General features: G+C 39.9%; 1 protein-coding gene across 4 annotated transcripts in view; it reads left to right on the forward strand.

Annotated features, from left to right (window-relative positions):
- PSD3 (pleckstrin and Sec7 domain containing 3) overlaps window positions 1-20,007 on the forward strand; it is a 662,461-nt gene extending 642,454 nt beyond the window's left edge. For all 4 annotated transcript variants that reach the window (XM_073543269.1, XM_073543278.1, XM_073543289.1 and 1 more), the window contains one exon: window positions 6,564-20,007. In XM_073543269.1, the coding sequence (XP_073399370.1) occupies window positions 6,564-6,779 (216 nt within the window). In that variant the 3' untranslated portion in view covers window positions 6,780-20,007. The remainder of the gene's footprint in view (window positions 1-6,563) is intronic.
- The last annotated feature ends 359 nt before the right edge of the window (window positions 20,008-20,366 follow it).

Here is a 20,366-nt window from a genome sequence, read left to right on the forward strand (position 1 = left end):
AACGACAGGGCTTGTGCGTACTTGTACTTGCTCCTGCGTCCTCCAGATCCACTCGGTGCCCGCATCTCTTTATTGAACTCCTTCTTGAAACGATCCCTCACAGACCGCCACCGATTCACAATTCTGTTCCCTGAAACGAGAAAGGAGTGGTTAGTATACAACATCAGTGTTTCACAAACTCCAGTCCTCATGGTCCCCAGGGGTCATGTTTTCAGGATTTCCATAGTAAATAGAAATCCTGAACACATGATCCGTGGGGACCACGAGGACTGGAGTTCGGGAAACACTGGTTTACATCAAGCAACCGTTACTGTATATACTTACGCTCTTTAATCTGGGCCCGAGCTTCGAGGTCCTCCCAGCGGCCCACAAGGAGAGAACAGATTTCCTCCCAGAGTCGTCGGGTAATGATCAGGTCAGCGTGGCGGCGGTCAGCCATATTCCAGAGCGGCTCCCTTTCTCTGACGAGATCGATGAGGCGGTCCACATCAATCCCTCCATCCTCACCGTCAGAGTCGGGAGCACGCTGTGAAGGCTGTTAAAGAAAAAGACAAAAATAACATAATTAGCCTCCACAAAAGAAATGAAATAAAAAGTGCAAAAAAACAAAGCAAAAATATTTATACTTACACGCTGGTGACCGCCGCGTTGCTGTCACCGACGACCCTGGGAGGCACTGCGAGGACCTCTTGGCCGAGCACCAGATTGGGAAGACTAGAGAAGAAAACAAAAAATGTTATGTCTTTGGATGTAGGCATTTGTTTGCTGTGTGTGGTCTGCAGAACATTGTTTTCTATGTGTTGTGTGTAGTGTGATGTTGTGTTTCTGCGTTTGATGCAAAAAACTTACCAATTGTGAGCCGACTCCAGGTGTCTGTCCACCCCTTCCTTCTTCTTCTGGGAGCTCCTCTTCATCTTGTGATTCCTGTTTTGAAATAAAAGGCAATGAATAGACATATATTACAGAGATGATGGATTTTGGAAATAAAAACTTACCGTCAAACGCTGACGATGCGAGGGAGGGCTCCCAGAAGAAGATGTGCTGTCCTGTTGATGGCCAGACTCCATGGCTGTGGGTATTGCTGCTGCCAGTGATGCCATTTCTGCTGCTGCTGCTGCTGCATCTCTTTGGCGGCTGTTGAATAAAGAGAAACAAAGGGCCAATGAATATCTTGATATTCCATGGCCCTAGTTTGGAGGAATGGGGGATTTGATAATTACCGTCTCTCATCTGCTTCTGGACTCCCCTCCCGTTCAGCATGCTGCTCCATTTGGGGTGGTGCTGATGGTGCTGCTGCTGCAGATGTCTGCTGCCTTCTCCTGCTCCTGGTTCTTGGCTTGGGTGGCATGTTGGGTGTGGCTGAGGGTCCCATTGTCTTGTTTTTATATATCTCCTGTGGGCAGAGCTACTGAGCATGCTCAGACCAAAAAAAACGGATCCGGCCACCGGATCCGGCTTTCGCAGGATCCGGCGCATTGCGGCGCTCATAGGCTTTCATTGTGTGAAAAAGCCGGACGCACCGGATCCGGCGGGTACGGCTTTTTCGCCGGAGACAAAAAACGTTACAGTAGACGTTTTTTCCAGACGCCGGATCGCGACACATTGCGACACATTGCCGGATCCGGCGAAAACCGGATGAAACGCATGGCCATCCGGCGCGATCCGGCGCAAATGCAAGTCAATGGGGGGGAAACCGGATCCGGCATTGCATTTCGCCGGATCCGGTTTCTGTCAAAAGCGCCGGATCACGCCTGACGGCGAAAACCTGATGTGTGAAAGAGGCCTAACTCTGCTAGCGATCTGTATCTGGGAGAACATAACGATTGGCAGCCTGATATCAGGCATGCCTGATAGACATCTCCGATGATCAGTTGTTTAGCTCCCTATACACATTGCAATGTCCACTAAGCCCGCTGATTTTGGCTGGTGCGGCCAATATTAATCTGTGTATGGTTGGGCTTAAGATGAACTATTTATCAATCAAATGACCTGCAAAATTAAAATTCAGCTTAAAACACACAACCAAGAAACTGAAAGTACTAAAAACATTGATGTAAAAAATTGCAACGAAAAAAGCTGAGAAGTAACCCAAAACTATAGGATTTTTACATTGTTCCATACCACTGCCAAAAGCGTGTGTGTGTGTGAAGGAAGTAAAATGGATGCTATTTCTGTCCCTCAAATGTGTGATAACTGGGACTTTTCTATAGGTTATTGTGGGAATTCTGAAGAAATGTGCACTTTTCTTATACACACGTGGTCAAAATTGTTGGTACCCCTCGTTTAATGACAGAAAAACCCACAATGGTCACTGAAATAACTTGAATCTGACAAAATTAATAATAAGTCAAAAATCTATTAAAATGAACAAATGAAAGTCAGACGTTGCTTTTCAACCATGCTTCCACAGAATGTTTTAAGAAAAATAAAACTCATGAAATAGGCCTGGACAGAAATGATCGTACCCCTGAAAATAACGTGACAAAAGGGACATGTTACATCAAGGTGTGTCCCCCAATTAGCATCACAGGTGTCTACAATCTTGGAATCAGTGAGTGGGCCTGTATAGAGGACTACAGATACTCACTGTGCTGTTTGGTGACGTGGTGTGTATCATAGTCAAAATGGACCAAAGGAAGTGAAGGAAAGATTTGTCTCAGGAGATTAGAAAGAAAATTATAGACAAACATATTAAAGGTAAAAGTTATAAGACCATCTCCAAGCAGCTTGATGTTCCTGTGACTACAGTTGCACATATTATTCAGAGATTTAAGCTCCATGGTACTGGAGGCAACCTCCCTGGATGTGGCCGCAGGATGAAAATTGATGACAAATCAAAGAGACGGATAATACGAATGGTAACAAAAGAGCCCAGAAAAACTTCTAAACAGCTTAAAGGTGAACTTCAAGCTCAAGGAACATCAGTGTCAGATTGCACCATCCATCATTGTATGAGCCAAAGTGGACTTCATGGGAGACAACCAAGGAGGACACCATTGTTGAAAAAAAATCATAAAAAAGCCAGACTGGAATTTGCCAAACAACATGTTGACAAGCCACAAAGCTTCTGGGAGAATATCACAGACAGATGAGACAAAAATGGAACTTTTTGGCAAGGCATATCAGCTCTATATTCACAGATGGAAAAATGAAGCATATCAAGAAAAGAACACTGTCCCTGCTGTGAAACATGGAGGAGGCTCTGTTTTGTTCTGAGGCTGCTTTGCTGTATCTGGCACAGGATGTCTTGAATCTGTGCAAGGTACAGTGAAATCTCAAGATTATTAAGGGATTCTAGAGAGAAATGTGCTGCCCAGTGTCAGAAAGCTTGGTCTCAGTCGCAGGTCATGGGTATTGCAACAGGATAATGACCCAAAACACAGCTAAAAACACGCAAGAATGGCTAAGAGGAAAACATTCGACTATTCTGAAGTGGCCTTCTATGATCCCTGACCTAAATCCTAATGAGCATCTTTGGAAAGAGCTGAAACATGCAGACTGGAAAAGGCAACCTTCAAACACGAGACAACTTGAGCAGTTTGCTCTTGAGGAGTGGGCCAAAATACCTGTCGAGAGGTGCAGAAGTCTCATTGACAGTTACAGGAATCGTTTGATTGTAGTGATTGCCTCAAAAGGTTGCGCAACAAAATATTAAGTTAAGGTACCATCATTTCTGTCCAGGCCTATTTCATGAGTTTTATTTTTTAAAATTTTGTGGAAGCATGGTTGAAAAGCAATGTCTGGCTTTCATTTGTTCATTTTCATAGATTTTTGATTTATTATTACTTTTGTCAGATTCAAGTTACTTCTGTCACCATTGTGAGTTTTTCTGTCATTTAACGAGGGGTACCAACAATTTTGACTACGTGTATACCTTTTCAATCTCAGAATTCCAAGTAACATTCTAGTACATTGCTGCCTTTGAACATTTTAAACATATCTTGAAGTTCTAAAATTTATGTAAAAAATTTCCAGTTACTCTGACCTTACATTATACTCTGTGCATTTTACCATCCAAAATATCCAACAATGAAAAGGTTATATAAAATTATTTTGCAAACATTTGAAATGCGCCCCCTCACTGCTCCCTGCTGAATCCCCTGCTCATACATTTTATGGATGGAACTTTGAGCCCCGCATGAATGAATAGAGAGAGATTAGCTGCTGCAGAGCACCTTTGTATTAAAAATTATGATTGAATGTATGCTCAGGCATTCATTGGCAGCTCGGTAAAGTGCACCAACTACAGTTATAAAGCCTTTCAGGTATCTCTAGCTGTGATGACTGTTCTCAATCCCCAGGAAACTAAGTGCATTTAAATATGATTGTTCTTCTGGGTCTCTTTGTTCCCGAAAGGAAAAGAAAAGAAGTCACAGGGCCACAACTTGGAAATTATAGCTAGCAGTAGTAATACTTTTACGCAGAACAAACTTCACAAATTAACTGTTCGTGCCTCACTTTATCTTAAGGAAAACAATTCATACTCTCTAGAGAATTGTCCTTTCCATTTTCTGTCTAGGCTGCGTTGAGTGTCATCCGTCATTTATACATACATATATATACTGCAGAGCCCAACCAGGTATATACAGTATTATATTTACTTATATGTCTGGTATCTATACCAACTGGTATCTGATAAAGGGTTATTCCCCAAATAAATCAAGTTATCCCAAATCCCGATAAGGGATAGCTTACTGACTTTTAGGGGACTGACCACTGGGACTCCCAGCAATCCTGAGAACAGGACTCTGCAGTTCAGCGATGAATGGATTGGAGGGGCACATGCTTGACTTCTGCTCTATTAATTGTCTACGGAACTGAGCAGAGAACAGAAGCTAAGCATGCACAATTCTGCTCCATCCAGGACAAGACTGCAGACCCCTGTTCTCAGAATATCTGGGAGGGTGGGGGGTTTAGTGGTTGGATCGTATAGATCGGAGATAAATTGATTATTTGGTGAATAACCCTTTAAAGAGCCTGGATTATTTTCCTATTCTTTACAATTACAGTATCATAGATGAATGAAAGACAAATATGTTCACATATACACACACATACATGCACTCATACACATAGGTACACACACATATGCACACATATAGATAGACACATACATACACTCATAAACACTTACATACACACAGACACACACATGCATACACCACACATGCATAAACACGTACAGACACACATAAACCCATACACAGACACATACATACACATGTATAAACACGCACACATGCACAGACACACATGGTTGGCTCCATGGCTCCAGTTGGAAAGAGTCTCAGTGGGCCCCTTTAACACATACCACAATTCATGAGGCACAGATACAGCAGAGAAATATAGGTATACAATGCTTCTTACATTACATGAGTGATATATATCTATTGTAAATTCTACAATATCATACAGCAGAGGGGATTCAGGTCATCGAGGGTTCACAGGTTTCAGGGTTTCATTACCTGTAGTACTAGAGGTAAACAGTATATTGATAAATGTACCCTACCAGTAGAAAATGTCTTCAGCAGTATACCCTATACAAAAGTCAATTTCCTCCTATATAGTCCTCCATACAGTATAATGAGCCCCATATAATTCTCCATACAGTATAATGTACCCAATATAGTGCAGCATACAGTTTAATGAGATTCATATACTGTTCCATATGGAATGATCCCCATATAATGCTCCATACAGAATGGGCCCCCATATAATGCTCCATATAGAATAATTGGCCCCATATGCTACATACAGAATAGGCCCCATATAATGTTCCATACAGAATAATGGTACTATATAATGCTCTACACAGAATGGGCCCCATATAATGCTCTATACAGAATAGGCGTCATATAATATTCCATACAAAATAATGGCCCCATATAATGCTCCATACAGAATAACGGAGCCCATATATTGCTGCATACAGATTAGGCCCATATAATGGTCTACACAGTATAATGGCCCCATATAATGCTTGATACAGAATAATGGGCCCCTTACAATGCTACATAAAGAATGGCCCCCATATAATGCTCCATAAGGTCAGTCTCCTCAGCAACTTCTGTCTCTCTGCATTGATCAGGACAGAGGATGTGCTGTAGTGACATCATCACGCCCTCTGCCCTGAGACGTCAAAGACACAAGACACAGAAGAGAGAGGTCCTGCTAAGGGAGAGGTAAGTATTTGAAGCATGGGAGAGCCTATAGCGTACAGGTGTCCCCGACAGCAATTGGGCCCCGGCAAGCGGGGTGCAACTGGTGGTGATGCTTGCCCTACCTGCAAGGATCCCGGTGCAGCTGCATTGGCGGTATGTCCGCCCCTGGCTCATGGATTTTTACAGGGTATTTAACTCAATTTTTTTTTTGTTTATAACATGCATTTCTTTCCACCGCTGTCCCCTCCACACATGCTCCTGTTTAATGTGTTTGTCTGCAGTAGACTGTATGTCCTATTGAAATAGAGCATATTAATCATTATAAACAATATTAGTACAAAGAGAACTATCTGAGATAATTTTTTGCTACAAAAAATGGGTTATTTTGTTTTATCTCTGCAGAAAACTCGGTACGAAGTTTATGTACAGCTGCTGAAAGATGGTGGCAAGGAGCTGCTAGCCACTGGGGAAAATGATAATTCTGGCCTGAAAAAGTCTCATTCCAGCCCCTCTCTGACTCAAGATTCATCACCAGCCAGTGCCAAGATCAAGCGCAACATTTCGGAGAGGAAGGATTACAGGCCAGAGACGCCCAGCATTAAGCAGAAGGTTACCTAAGAGGCATGGGATGAATAAAAGCTGGAGTCAGTCCGCAAGAGCAGCAAAATATTTTGTCCATCACAATTGTTAACTATCTGTGGTTCATTCAAACAACAAAACAAGTCTGTGACTGATAGGAGCTTGATAGCATTTTCTCTTGCACATTCCTTTTTGCTGTTGGCTGCTCACTATATTGTAGATGTCTTTGTTCCCAATCTGCAGAGTGTGGTATTTTGGCTTATGACAACTCATGAGCTGCAGGTTCAATCCTGTACAGAAAGGCATTGCTAAGAAAGCACCTTTCTCCATTGCAGGCCCCGAGTCCACCAATATTCACCTTCAGCCTGTTCATAGTTGTTAAAGAGGGTCAAGACCGGTATTGGTTTACTACATTTTTGCTTTTTTATTAAATTATGACTCTAATTATGCAAAAAGTGTTAGTCCTAAGCTGGAATTTCCCAAGTCATTGGATAGGCAGTACTAGACCAGAGTCAACCATCCTGACTCTTCAGTTTTAGCTGAAGTAGTTGTTCGATATGTAATGGCACATTTGAGCTTACTTTGTGTGGCCATTTATTGCGAGGTACCATTTTGGCCAAGGCAGCATGTTCAATGCTGGACTGATTGGATACTGCACTTACAGTTTTCAATCTGCACAATACTGTATATCACGTCTGCTAAGAATTGCTCATGGCCAATCAATTTCTGAATGTACTGTACAGTCTTCATCTCAGTGGTCAACCGAGCCGGGCGTGCTTTTCGCTACAAAGTCTGAATTGAATTCTTCCCATAAGGAGATTTATAGGTTTGTTTCTTCCCAGTGCAGAAAATGGGATAAATGGTAGCGTATCTCCCATTCAATAGACAGTCAGGTCTTTGCTAGTGATTTACGGTAAGAATAATTGAACATTTCTGCCGCTAATTACAGTACGTGACTGCTGTGCATTTCATCAGCCCCCTGCTCATTTCATTCTATAATAGATGCACTGCATACCAAGTACAGACTTCAAAGCTACAATTTTCAGCCACATGTTATCATATATTTTTTCGCCATCTTTCAACTTTGTACTACATTCCAAATGGGTAGATGCAGAATTCAAAGTGTATAAATACTGACCCATCACAAAAACATAGTAATGAGATGCATGGGCATTGTGCTGGAACGATGTATCTTTATAAATTGACTTTAATAAAATATGGCTTGTAAAAAAATATATAAATATAGCTAGGAAAAAAAAGCAGTTTTCCATCATGACTCAGACGGTACAGTCACCCAGATGCATTTTTAATTTATAATACTCTTGGTATAATGAGATACTACATGAAAATATTCTGTTAATAGGCTTTAATATGGGTTATATATGAAAAGGATGCTTAGATATAAAATGAGTGTATTCCAGAAACTCCAATACGCCATAGCCCAGTCTACAGAGACCACTATTGTACATCGGAATCCAATACCATCTTTAGATACTTGATTTCTTCAGCTTGTTGTGCCGGCTGACCAAAGCAAATGTCTAATTAGTTGCTGTTGGTTTCAACTAATTGGTATCAAGTAAGCCTTTATCTTAATTTATATGTTATCCTCTCCAAAAAGCTTTTCCCAAGGATTATAAAAACTGCCAAGCAAGTCCATTTATAGAATTATTGTGTTTTTTAGAATGGAACAGATTAAGATATATATTTCTCCTTCTCCCTAAGCTAAAGCTATGGCATTTTGATTAATGAAACCGCCTTTCCTTGCTCAGCAGCTTGTATGGGAGGCACATTTAGTATGGACTCTGACCATTGGAGACCTGGCACTCACAGCTGTATTGCACATTTTGCTTCCTACATCCAATCTAAAGAAAGCAGTATATTGAACCTTGAGTGCACCTAATACCCAATATCATTATATTATTATATCTTTGCATAAACCACAACACAAACACAGTCAGGCTACAGACTCCTCTGAGATTGTTGTTGGTATCTGATATACATTCTATCCCTATGCATGTTGTAAATACTCATTCCATGTTGAGTGACTTCCCCAAAAAATATTGTGGAAAATGTTTATTTAATTTTATAGAACAATCAATGCCTTGAAGATGAAAATGCATAAATGAAAAGGGCTTCTGTATAGAAGGAAATGTTATCTTGTTTATGTATTTGTAGAATTAATTTGAACTGGAGCATAGTACAGGAAACTCCTACTTTTGACATAATTATTTGGATGGGACTACAGAAGCAACATTAGTAAAAGCTGCACATGGAATATACGTCTTTGAGGACTTAAAGAGGACCTGTCACTTCCTCAAAAATTAAGCTAAATCCTTCATAAAAATACTTGCGCTCCCAAGATTCTGCTGCTTTTTTCACTGCCTCACTCCATTGCAGAGATATTCACATCAGTTACATTTTTAGCACAGTATGTGAAATCTCTGCTTGAAGTGCAACTGGAAATTACTTTTTTTTTTTTTAGAGTTTTTTCTAAGGGTGTGCGCTTTCACCCCTTTCTCCCAAAAGCTGCCAATCACAGGTACTCATAGTTTAGCAGTATCAGTCATTGTGTCTGGGAGGGTGAAAGTATATGCCTCAAGAGAAGACTCTGAAGAAGCAACCAGTTGGTCTGCAAGCGGAGATTTCACATTCTGCAAAAAATATGATTATCTTTGCAATGGAGCGACACAGCACAAAACAGAAAAGATAAGGGGAGCAGAGAGATTTTTACAAGGTATTTTGCTCTTTTTTTTGAGCATGTGACAGTTCCTTTTTAAAGGGGTTGTCCTATATTAGAAACATGGACTTCTTTTCTAATGCAGCGGTAGTGTTATCCATCGTCTTTATATGGTATCATAGGTCAGTTACAGTTACCAGGAAAAGCTGCAAAAGCAGCCAATGAACATACAGTTTCTGAAAAAAAGACCCTTTTGTGTAATACTTGACACAACAACCCCTTTCTGTATGCAGAATAAGACATTGTGGAGTGGAAAATGCCCAGTATATTGAAAACCACCTTTATGTTGAATATTGAATTTAAAGTTAAGATGTAAAGCTCTGTGTACATCAGTTTTTAGGGTTAATCTTAATAGGCCAGGTTTCCTACATAGCCGGTATGATTAATACTTATATTTATTGATGTTTTTTATCTCACATGGCATTTTCTCAAGGTACGTGAATCTGGCGTTGGTATTTTACGCCTGTGATGGCTTAGATGAAGGACTGATAGACTCTGTGCTCAGTGTAGATGTGATATGTATAAAATTGTATATATAGTGTGTGAGGGAATTATTCTTATTTTCTTTTAAATGGTACGATTCCTCAATAGTTTTACATTGAGGTTTATGAATCATGTTGGTTTACACAGGGCAATTTTGCTCTTTTTAATTATTATTTTATATTATACAGTGCATCTGCTGCCTGATTTTCATCTCATGTTGTGTTCTGCATTTATCTTTTTTAGCTTTATGTTTATTATTTTATACAACAAATGGGAATGAATCTGGCCAGCTTATATTGTTGACTCACTTTCCACAATGTAGTGGATAGCGAAGCCTTCATTATATGGACAAAGTCAGTGGATATATTGTACCCTCTTGATGATAAGAAGCACTTTGTATGTTCATATGCTCCATAAGACATGTATTGATGCATAAGAGGTTAATCACACAGTGGGATCAAGTCATGTTTTTTGTTGCAATTTTTGCACATTATGGGAAAATGTTGTGGTTTTGCAAAAAAAAACAATAAACCTATTTGTTTTCAGTGTGTGAATAAACCTTTAATATGCTACTATATGTCTGTTTTAAATGATACCTAATCAAAATTTGATTCACACATCCATGTACGGATCACAATATCCAGACCAGGTAAGGAAACCAGATAAGGCTAGGGTCCCGTGACAGGGTTTTCTCTCATCCGAGAGAATCGGGATGATTATGCTAATCAAACTACTCTGATCAGAGTGATCCGGTTTTCTCAGATGAGCAGAAGATTCTCCATCTTTTCCTTGAAAATCGGTCTGCACTCAGATGTCAGGCCGATTTTTTTCTATGGACTCATTAAATTGCATGGTCGGGTGCAATCTGAATATCAGATGCAACTCGAGCATGCTACAATTTTTCCCCTCAAACTCCATCCGAGGAAAAATCACACATGTTCCCGACCCCATAGAGTAACATCGAGTTTTGTTGGATCACACTCAGACTGAAAATACGGTTGTCTGCACGACCACTCAGGCTGATAGCTTGGGTCAGACCCACATTTATTCTGGGCATTGTGGTCCATCTATGGACATGTAAGTTTAGGTGGGAAGGATTATGGTGACTTTACCTTCACCGTGTGAGTATTCACTACTTTCGATAGAAATTTTTATTATCTTTATAAACTGTCTTTATTTATTAAAAAAATACTATATTTAATTATTTCTTAGTATTTTAGACAGACAAATCTGCCAAGCATTAGGGAATCTCCACATTTAGGATGATGAGTAATGCTACAGGTGGACGCACTGCATGTCTATAGTTAGTAAGACATAGTAAGAGGATTTTCATGGAATAGGCAAATGCAATTATTTGTATTTATGAGTCAATTTTATTAATAGTTTTGGTTTACGCTGCTGTTTATAAAATGTACTTTATATCATTTGCAGCAGTGATTACATGGCTTTAGTGTACTTCATACAAAGGACATTAACTGAAGGTGCCCATGCAGCTGAATGCTCGCTCCGGTAATAGTTATGTTTCCTGACTCCCTCGTACAAGATAATTATGTTATGCTTATCTAAGGAGCTACCCATATACACAGTAGTTGGTTGGCCTGTCCCATGAAATCACGACTTCAGCCAACTTTTATCTTTAAGATACAATTGAAACATAAGATATGTGTAAGGCCGGGTTCATGATGAGCGTAGGAAAAATCATCCGATTTTCATCCTGAAAACTAGGCGATTTCCATCTGTATGCCATTAGCGTTTCTGTGTTTTACATACGTGTGACATCTGTATTTATACATCAACAGTTTAAAATGTTCATGATCACATACAGTTTACTAGTATCTATATAAATTGGATTCAATACTAATCATCCGTATGGAATCTCATTTTTTTGTGCACCATAGGCTTGTATAGTTGAGTCTTATCAGACATGCGGAAGAAACTAGCACATGCTGCAATTTTTTTCCCACACGGGGACACTTTGTTCACGTGAACAAACTGTCTTCCGAATGGCCCCTTTCAATGACGCAGGTCAGTGTGCTATCTAATTTCAACTCAGACAGCACACGTCCATATAATTTCCTTGTGTGAATGAAACCTCAGCCAAACACATTTTTGGCCAACCTCTATCTCAAAATGCCTTCCAATGGAAGACGATACAAGCCAACGGCAGAGATCTCTGGAAGCAGATTGTCTGATCCATTTGTTCTGTCAGGAGACACATTAAAATCCAACATGCCTGATCATAGTTTTCCCTAAATCTTCTGTCAGGGGTGAGTCGAGAGGACCCATAAACATTTTCAGTTGTGAATGAGCAACTCTGCAGTATAAAGGCGAGGTATACAGTATGTTTTCCATCGATAGTGAGCACAGAGAGGCTTTCTTGATTCTTTTCAGCACGCTGTGACCACCCTTTTATTCTTTCCGTTGACTAAATGCATAGGTGGCAGCATATTGAGGAAGCCATTGGGCATTTTGAATCCCTTGTGGTTCCTGTTTCTGATCCAAAATCTTTCCTGCTTGTACAGCAGTGATTAGGGTAATATTGTAAATCAGTAAATTGCTTTAAGTTTACAAAATAGAAGACTGTTTCAATATCCAAAACTGGTAATAGAAAAGCAACATCCAAGTTACTTTCTCTATGTTTAGGTTTACAATGAGTAGGCACTGCCACATGGCAGCATGTGCCCTTATAAGCTATGGGTAGTCTGCAAATAAAATGTACATACTGACCCTAGAACATTTAATCGTTATTATTTTATAATGTTTGTCAAATTTAGGAGACTTGTTCACTCACCAACTACATAAGACACAGTAGACTATTAGCTGAGCTGTCCTGTAATTACCCAGGAACGTCACCCAGATTGCAGCACCCGTAATTATGTTAAAGTAGCAAATACTCATTATTTAAAGGATTTTTTTGTAGTTGGGGATCATATTTTACCAACATATATATAGTCACAGTGTCCATTCCTATAATATATGCGGTATAAATATAATTCATATGTGCTATACACTTATATATCTAGTTTAGCTCTAATTATGGTACGATTTCTGGTGTATATTTCTGACATTTCAATAATTTTGTAAACATTATTAGAACAAAATAGCAGCATTAGCACAGGTAAAAGATGACGAACTGACATTGCTGTTCCCTGGAGATCTTTACTATGTATCTGCTCCGATCGTCTTGTCATTAATGGAAATCTCGGAAAAATTGACGTTCAGACTTATTCTATACTTTGAGGCTGCTATAGCAGGTGTTCCAGAATGGAAAGATTGTTCATACCTTGTTCATTTCCTTTGGTCTCATATCTGTTTATTGCCAGGTAATGACACATAAACTCACACTAAATATAATAGGTGTAGACTGAAAATTGAATTTAGCCTGAATTTAGAGAGGTTCAGAACATGGCACATTTGCGGAGATTAGAGCTGCTGGTGCCATTAAGTGCTCACTCCTAAGATACTTAGATTTCTTTTCTATATTCTGTAATGCAAAATTCTTTCAGATGTTCTTTTCACACACTTCCATCAAATGCCCCAAAGCTTTAGCTGAATATTACTTCACAGAGGAGCTTAAAAAGTTTAAGCTTATCTATTGACACTTAGACAGAATTGGGCAATAAAAGTAACATTCATGAGTTATTTGGGCTCCTTATTATTTCTTTTCTGTCTTGCAGTAAATGTAAGAAACTTCCTAATTTTTTTTTCTTAATTTGGGAATAATTGTTGTTAGCTGTAGGGATCGGTAATATGCAGGGTAGTCAGGTGCCCTATAACTGGGCAGTTGTATTCTGGTTGAGCGGACATCACGTTGGCCAGTCACTTGGTGTAGAGCCTCCTCAGCACTTCCTTGTCAATGGGATATCAGCAATGACATGGTTTTTCAGGGCAGTGTACTGTATTTTGGCCTGAATCTCTACCTTGGGCTAGATTGAATGATGAAGTAAAAGGTCTAGTTTATGAGCATAAAGTTTAACCCTTCAACACACAGTCGGGATGTAAAAAAATAATGCAAGGAAGATAGAGTTTTAACGGCAGGAGAATCCTTTTGTGCAAAAATGGTATCTACTTATTTAACATCTGAGCAGATGATTAGAGTTGCTATTTTTTAAATTAAAGTCGGAATACTCATTTAAGATTAGCTACTTTCAATTTAGCACTTAGATCTAAATCTTATCCGGAATGTATTTGTGCTTATAGGCTCCTGAGATATAAATCCAGTACAGCTTTTACTCCTCACATTAATCCCGGTACGGAAAGTATTCAGACCCCCTTTAAATTTTTTACTGTTTGTTTCATTGCATCCATTTGGTAAATTCAAAAAAGTTCATTTTTTTCTCATTAATGTACACTCTGCACCCCATCTCGACTGAAAAAAGCAGAAATGTAGAAATTTTTGTAAATTTATTAAAAAAGAAAAACTGATATCACATAGTCATAAGTATTCACATATAAAAAGAGAGAAGCCAGCGCTGCCGATGGTCAGAACGCATAACATGAAGTGCAATGCACATATTGACATCTAACTGTAAAATGAGACATTTGGCAAAATATTGATCAATACATTGAGCCACCCCGCCGCGCCAAGGCAATCTCATGTGGGGGGTCCTATTCTACATTTTTTATTACTCACTGTGCCATTACGGCCTCCTGAATATTTTAAAAGCAAGACCATATCTATTACAAATGTACCTGAAACATGTCTGAATCGCTCCCGTGCAGCCAGATGAAACAAGTGCAGATAAAGGCCACCCAGGTCTGAACACAGACATCTCAGGTTAAACCTCCACACACTGCCCAACCAGCAAACAGATGAAGGGCGATGCAGGCTCAGACACAGATGTACAAATTATAAAGCCTGGGGCAGGGCGGGGCTGCTGTGTGTGTGCACAGCAGCCTAGATCCATCACAATGAATACAGCAAAAATGGCGAACATAACCCAGCGCGCACGGCAACAGTGGTGGTCAGCCACGACGCAATATGCAAATATAAAAAGAGAGAAGCCAGCGCTGCCGATGGTCATAAGTATTCAGACCCTTTGCTCAGGATTGAGTTGAAGCACCCTTTTGAGCTAATACAGCCATGAGTCTTCTTGGGAATGATGCAACAAGTTTTTCACACCTGGATTTGGGGATCCTCTGCCATTGCTCCTTGCAGATCCTCTCCAGTTCATCAGGTTGGATGGTGAACTTTGGTGGACAGCCATATTTAGGTCTCTCCAGAGATGCTCGATTGGGTTTAGGTCAGGGCTCTGGCTGGGCCAGTCAAGAATGGTCACAGAACTGTTCTGAAGCCACTCCTTTGTTATTTTAGCTGTGTGCTTAGGGTCATTGTCTTGTTGGAAGGTGAACCTTCAGCCAAGTCTGAGGTCCAGACCACACTGGAAGAGGTTTTCATCCAGGATATCTCTGTACTTGGCCACATTCATGTTTCCTTCAATTGCAGCCAGTCATCGTGTCCCTGCAGCTGAAAAACACCCCATAGCATGATGCTGCTACCACCGTGTTTCACTGTTGGGATTGTATTGGGCAGGTGATGAGTAGTGCCTGGTTTTCTCCACACATACTAAGAATTATCACCAAAAAGTTCTATCTTCGTCTTATCAGACCAGAAAATCTTATTTCTCATAGTTCTTCATGTGTTTTTTAGCAAACTCTGTGCAGGCTTTTATATGGAGAGACTTCCGTTTTGCCACTGTGGATTTCACTGTGCTCTTAGGAACCTTGAGTACTGCAGAAGTTCTTTTGTAACTTTGATTTTGTGCCTTGCCACAATTCTATCTTGGTTAATATATTAATATATACATTCATCAAAGAGGTGGTATAAATTCCCACTTAATAAAATGGAAAAAAACAAAATGTATGTTAGAAACCAGGCTAAACCTAAACCCCAGTAATTCTCATGATGATGACTTTGCAGTATCCATGTGAGCAGGTTTAGCTGCAAGCACTGTAGAGAGCAGGTCAGGCCAATTGGGGCTGCACGGTAGAGCAATCTCATGTACAATTTTAGCTACCTGTAAACACAGACCTGTCTCTCGACGGGTCAGTAGACAAACTGCCAAAAGCCAACGGCACACTGGAACTTAGCCGGCCGAAAAGGTCCCTTTCGTCCATAGGGGAAGACCGACACTGTTGAAGCACATTGATAGGTGACCTGTTGGAGATTTTCAATTGGGGTCCATGAGCTTCAAATTACACCCATTGTTACTTGGGCTTATGTAACCCCTCTAATATGCTGCCTAATGAATAAACTAGGTCAACCAAAATTTACCTAACATACATTTTTCTTGCTTTAGATGCTACTGGTTAAATCATTTGTAATGGAAATTCACATCTATATGGATAGAATACTGTTTCTTGCCCATGAACAGACTGACTGCATGACAACCAAATCCTGTGACTTATGTATGCTAATAGCATGTTTTCTGGCCATTTGCAGTTTGACACTTATGTTGTCACACTACGTGGACAGATCCATTTAGCAAATTCACGCTTCTAAATCTTTAAAATGGGTAAACATTCAATTTTCCATGTGACATCTGATGATAGCACTTATTTCCCTTTAGATAAAACAGATCTCCAAGTGTGCTTTCTTTTTTAGTTATTAGGCTACAAAGTGAATAAATATATGTACTGTTTTGCAGGTCAATATTTTAGCACTGGTTATTTACATTAAAGTCCAACGTATGCATTAGATAGCTCTCAGATGAAGAATGCCTTTGACAATTGTTTGGCTGACCGCAGTCTTGGCCATCTCTCCTGTACACTGGAGCGTTCCTGTCTTCTCTATGAGAAGGCCATTGACAAACATCTCTGCTGGGGACTTATCTCCAGAAGAACAAAACACTTGACAGTCAAAAATTGGACAAGTGCAATTAACATTTCCTCGTCTTTTGGACGATATTCCATACACGTTACAGTGTCGGACAAACCTGTTTATCAGTGGGTTCGGTGGACATTAGTCTAATTTGTATGGTGTCCTTAATATTTCTAGTCAGAACTGCCTGAGACAGGAATATGGTTAGAGTGCTAGACAGGGCAAAGCAGAAGGTATAGAGAGTTTTTATATCTCCCTGATAATTATTAAAGGGGTTGTCCAGAATATTAGCATTGATGGCCTATCCTTAGGATAGGTCATCAGTGTCTGAGTGGTGGGGGTGCGACACCCGACATCCTCACTGATCAGCTGTTCACAGTGTTGGTAGTGGCCGGGACTACTCAGTGATGTGGCTACACTGCTCCATTAATGGAATAGTGGGTGTGGCAGGGTGGTGCTGGGTGTTTCACCCCCACTGATCAGACATTGACACGGTTTCTGAATATTTTGGTGGTCTCTTTTGTTAGACTTTTCACAATTAGTCCAGTTTGGCATGTCCAACATTTACGGTACACATTTGGACCACAATGTCCAGACCGGCTGCGGGTCTTCTGATCCTACACCCTTGAGGCTGTTGAGCTCATGTCAAGAATAATCCGGTTGTTCTAATTATCATAATTCATAATCTGACCATGAATGTCAGACAAATAAAACTAGAGTGAGAAAATGAGAATATTGACAGGTCCTTTAACAATATAGCTGATATATTATTAAAAACTGTAGCATGGAACCTCTTATAGTTTGAATCATGATAAATGAATGTTACACTTTATACAATCATCATTACTATTTTTTTTGGCATTTAATCAAGCTAGCAAATCATGAATGTGGAGCATTTTATTTTAAGGAGCAGAATCAAGATATTCTAGTGAAAACATAATTTTCAAGAAATGATCTAGCATTTGCTGGAAAACCGTAATTAAACGGATAGTATGGGTGGAGGGAAGGATGTTGATATGTGGGTACTAGATGGGAACAGAATGAAATTTAGGTTATGAAACCCGAAAATAATATTTATTGAGTGATGACAGGTTTCATTCTTGAATATTGTATTTGTTCTAGTTCTTCATGTGTTTGTCACATGGCTTTCTCCACATCTTTTTTGAATTTTACTAGACCATTTGCTTGTCAGCTCAGCGCTGGTCTCACCATTTGTTGTAGCAGCCTATCATTCCGCTAGGCATTTGACAGCTGCATACGGCCTAATGACAATAACTCAGTGGATCCCAACGGGCAAGCGCTAAGCCCCTTCAGCTTATAGGTACTGCATACTTAGAATTCAAGTAAATAAAAAGTTGAGTAACTTTGTAAATACCTTACATTACTAAAATGATATTAATCCTGACTTAGAGATTGTATTACATTACGGAGCTGCACTCACAATTCTATATTGACTGTACAGGGCTTCATTATGAGATCTCAAATAAGCACTTTACAGTAATTATACTGTATGTTGAATAAGTGACTGTCCTACCTTACAAGAGCATGTTAGTGGGAGTCTGTCATCAAGCTAGTTTCTAATAACAATCAGCAGAATTGTGAGTACAGCTCTGGATTACAGTACAGGTTGTAACTAAGAATCAGTGCAGTGACAATTATTTACGCAACTGTTGATGTGGATTCTACCTATATGTAAAGTGTAAAATGGTGTCCACCCTTTAAGGTCTTGCCAGCGTTTGCGAAGTGCAAAAAGTGGCTTAACTTGCATGTGAGTTTATCAAGTAAGTTAAAACAATAGCCAATAGCACTCCTATGTAGAATGTTATGTGAGTGAATGAGGGACTTTTTCATTATAGTCATTGTCCTAAATTCCCACCCGCTGTAACTCTTAAGCCCCCGTCATCACAAGTATTGTGACGCAACAGCGATCTCACCAACGAGATCGCTGTGTGTGACACTTACCAGCGACCGGCCCCCCTGCCGGTTATCGCTGATCGTCCTGGAATAGCCAGGACATTTTTTTGATCGCTGGTCTCCCGCTGGCCAGCACGCATCGCTGCGTGTGACAGGCGGGAGACCAGCGATCAGCGCGCTGGTAACTAAGGTAAACGCAGGGCTTCTAAGCATCAGGCAGTGCTTAGAAACCCGATGTGTACCTTAGTTACCAGCGCACTGATGCAGGGAGCTGGTAACCAAGGTACACATCGGGTTTCTAAGTGACGCGCGCCCCTTAGAAACCCGATGTGTACCTTAGTTACCAGCTCCCTGCATCAGCGCGCTGGTAACTAACGTACACAGCGACGCCGCGCGCTCGGCGTCGCTGGTGCTGATCGCTGTGAAGCTGTCTGTTTGACAGCTCACCAGTGATCATGTAGCAACTCACCAGCGATCCTGACAAGTTGATATCGTTGTCGGGATCGCTGGTGAGTCGCTATGTGTGACGGGGCCCTAACTCTACATTGACTTTGGAGCCTTTGTCTGCCATTTCTCAGAAGTCATGGAATACTGTATATATTTAACATATAGAAGAAGATTGTGGAAGCAAAACAAGTTCCCTTTGAAGATCGCATCCCATCTTTCTTCTGTCTTGTTTCACACAATGGAGCTTCTGTGTATAATTGCAGTTCTGATGAAAGATTGTACTAGATTGAAGGAAGCTGTAGAAAGTAATTCTCACCCCTCTTTCAATACATCACTGTTGACAGTTTTGTGGTGGCAGATTGCTTTGACTGGCCTTGTGAGACGTGAAAATATAAGCTTGAATTCTGTGTTACAATATCGAATTCTGGTTAAAAGCGGACATGACACGGGTGCAAAAAAGTTGGATGGAGCACTTTTTAAAGCATAAAATAATACTAGAATAGGACAGCTTATAGAGGCATCCTGTCATTTATCACGTTTACATTGACTTTGTTTTTACTTAAAATTCAGATGTACATTATAGCCTTCCCCTTCCAATTTATTGTACATTAGCTAACAAGTCCCCTTATATTTATAGAAGCTGTGATATAGTACATTTCTCTATTGTGTAAATGTTACTTTGTGTTTTTATAGGTTGGGATATTGTTGCTTTACAAAAACGAAATACAACAAATTTACAGCATCAAAAATGATTTTTATGTAACGTAAATCATCCAAATTAATGAAGGATCTAAGCAAAGTGTGTATATGATATATGTATATGTACAAACTTTAGCAAGAAATAAAACAAATGTATTTCACCTTCAGTGTTGTCTGGCTTGTCATTGTCTTTCCAGCTGCTCTCATATCTATATTGTGGGAGTTGTGTAATTTTAGCTTTATATGCTTCTGTGGTTTTTTTCACCCAAGCAAGATTGGACCATTGCATGGATATGAAACTGAAGTACTAATGTCTTATTATTATGAAAACAGTTTAAAATTGGACAATTTTGGTGATTTGAAATCACAAAGGAAAATTAATATTAAAAAATATATTGGAAAACAATATTACAAGTGTGTGCATATATACAGCAGGTGAAATAAGTAATAAACACTTCACCAATTTTCAAAGTAAATATATTTCTAAAGATGCTATTGACATGAAATTCTCACCAGATGCCCGCAA

This window comes from Dendrobates tinctorius, unplaced genomic scaffold, assembly GCF_039654945.1.
Source record: "Dendrobates tinctorius isolate UK_male_01 unplaced genomic scaffold, ASM3965494v1 ptg000011l, whole genome shotgun sequence".
Classification (NCBI taxonomy): domain Eukaryota; kingdom Metazoa; phylum Chordata; class Amphibia; order Anura; family Dendrobatidae; genus Dendrobates; species Dendrobates tinctorius.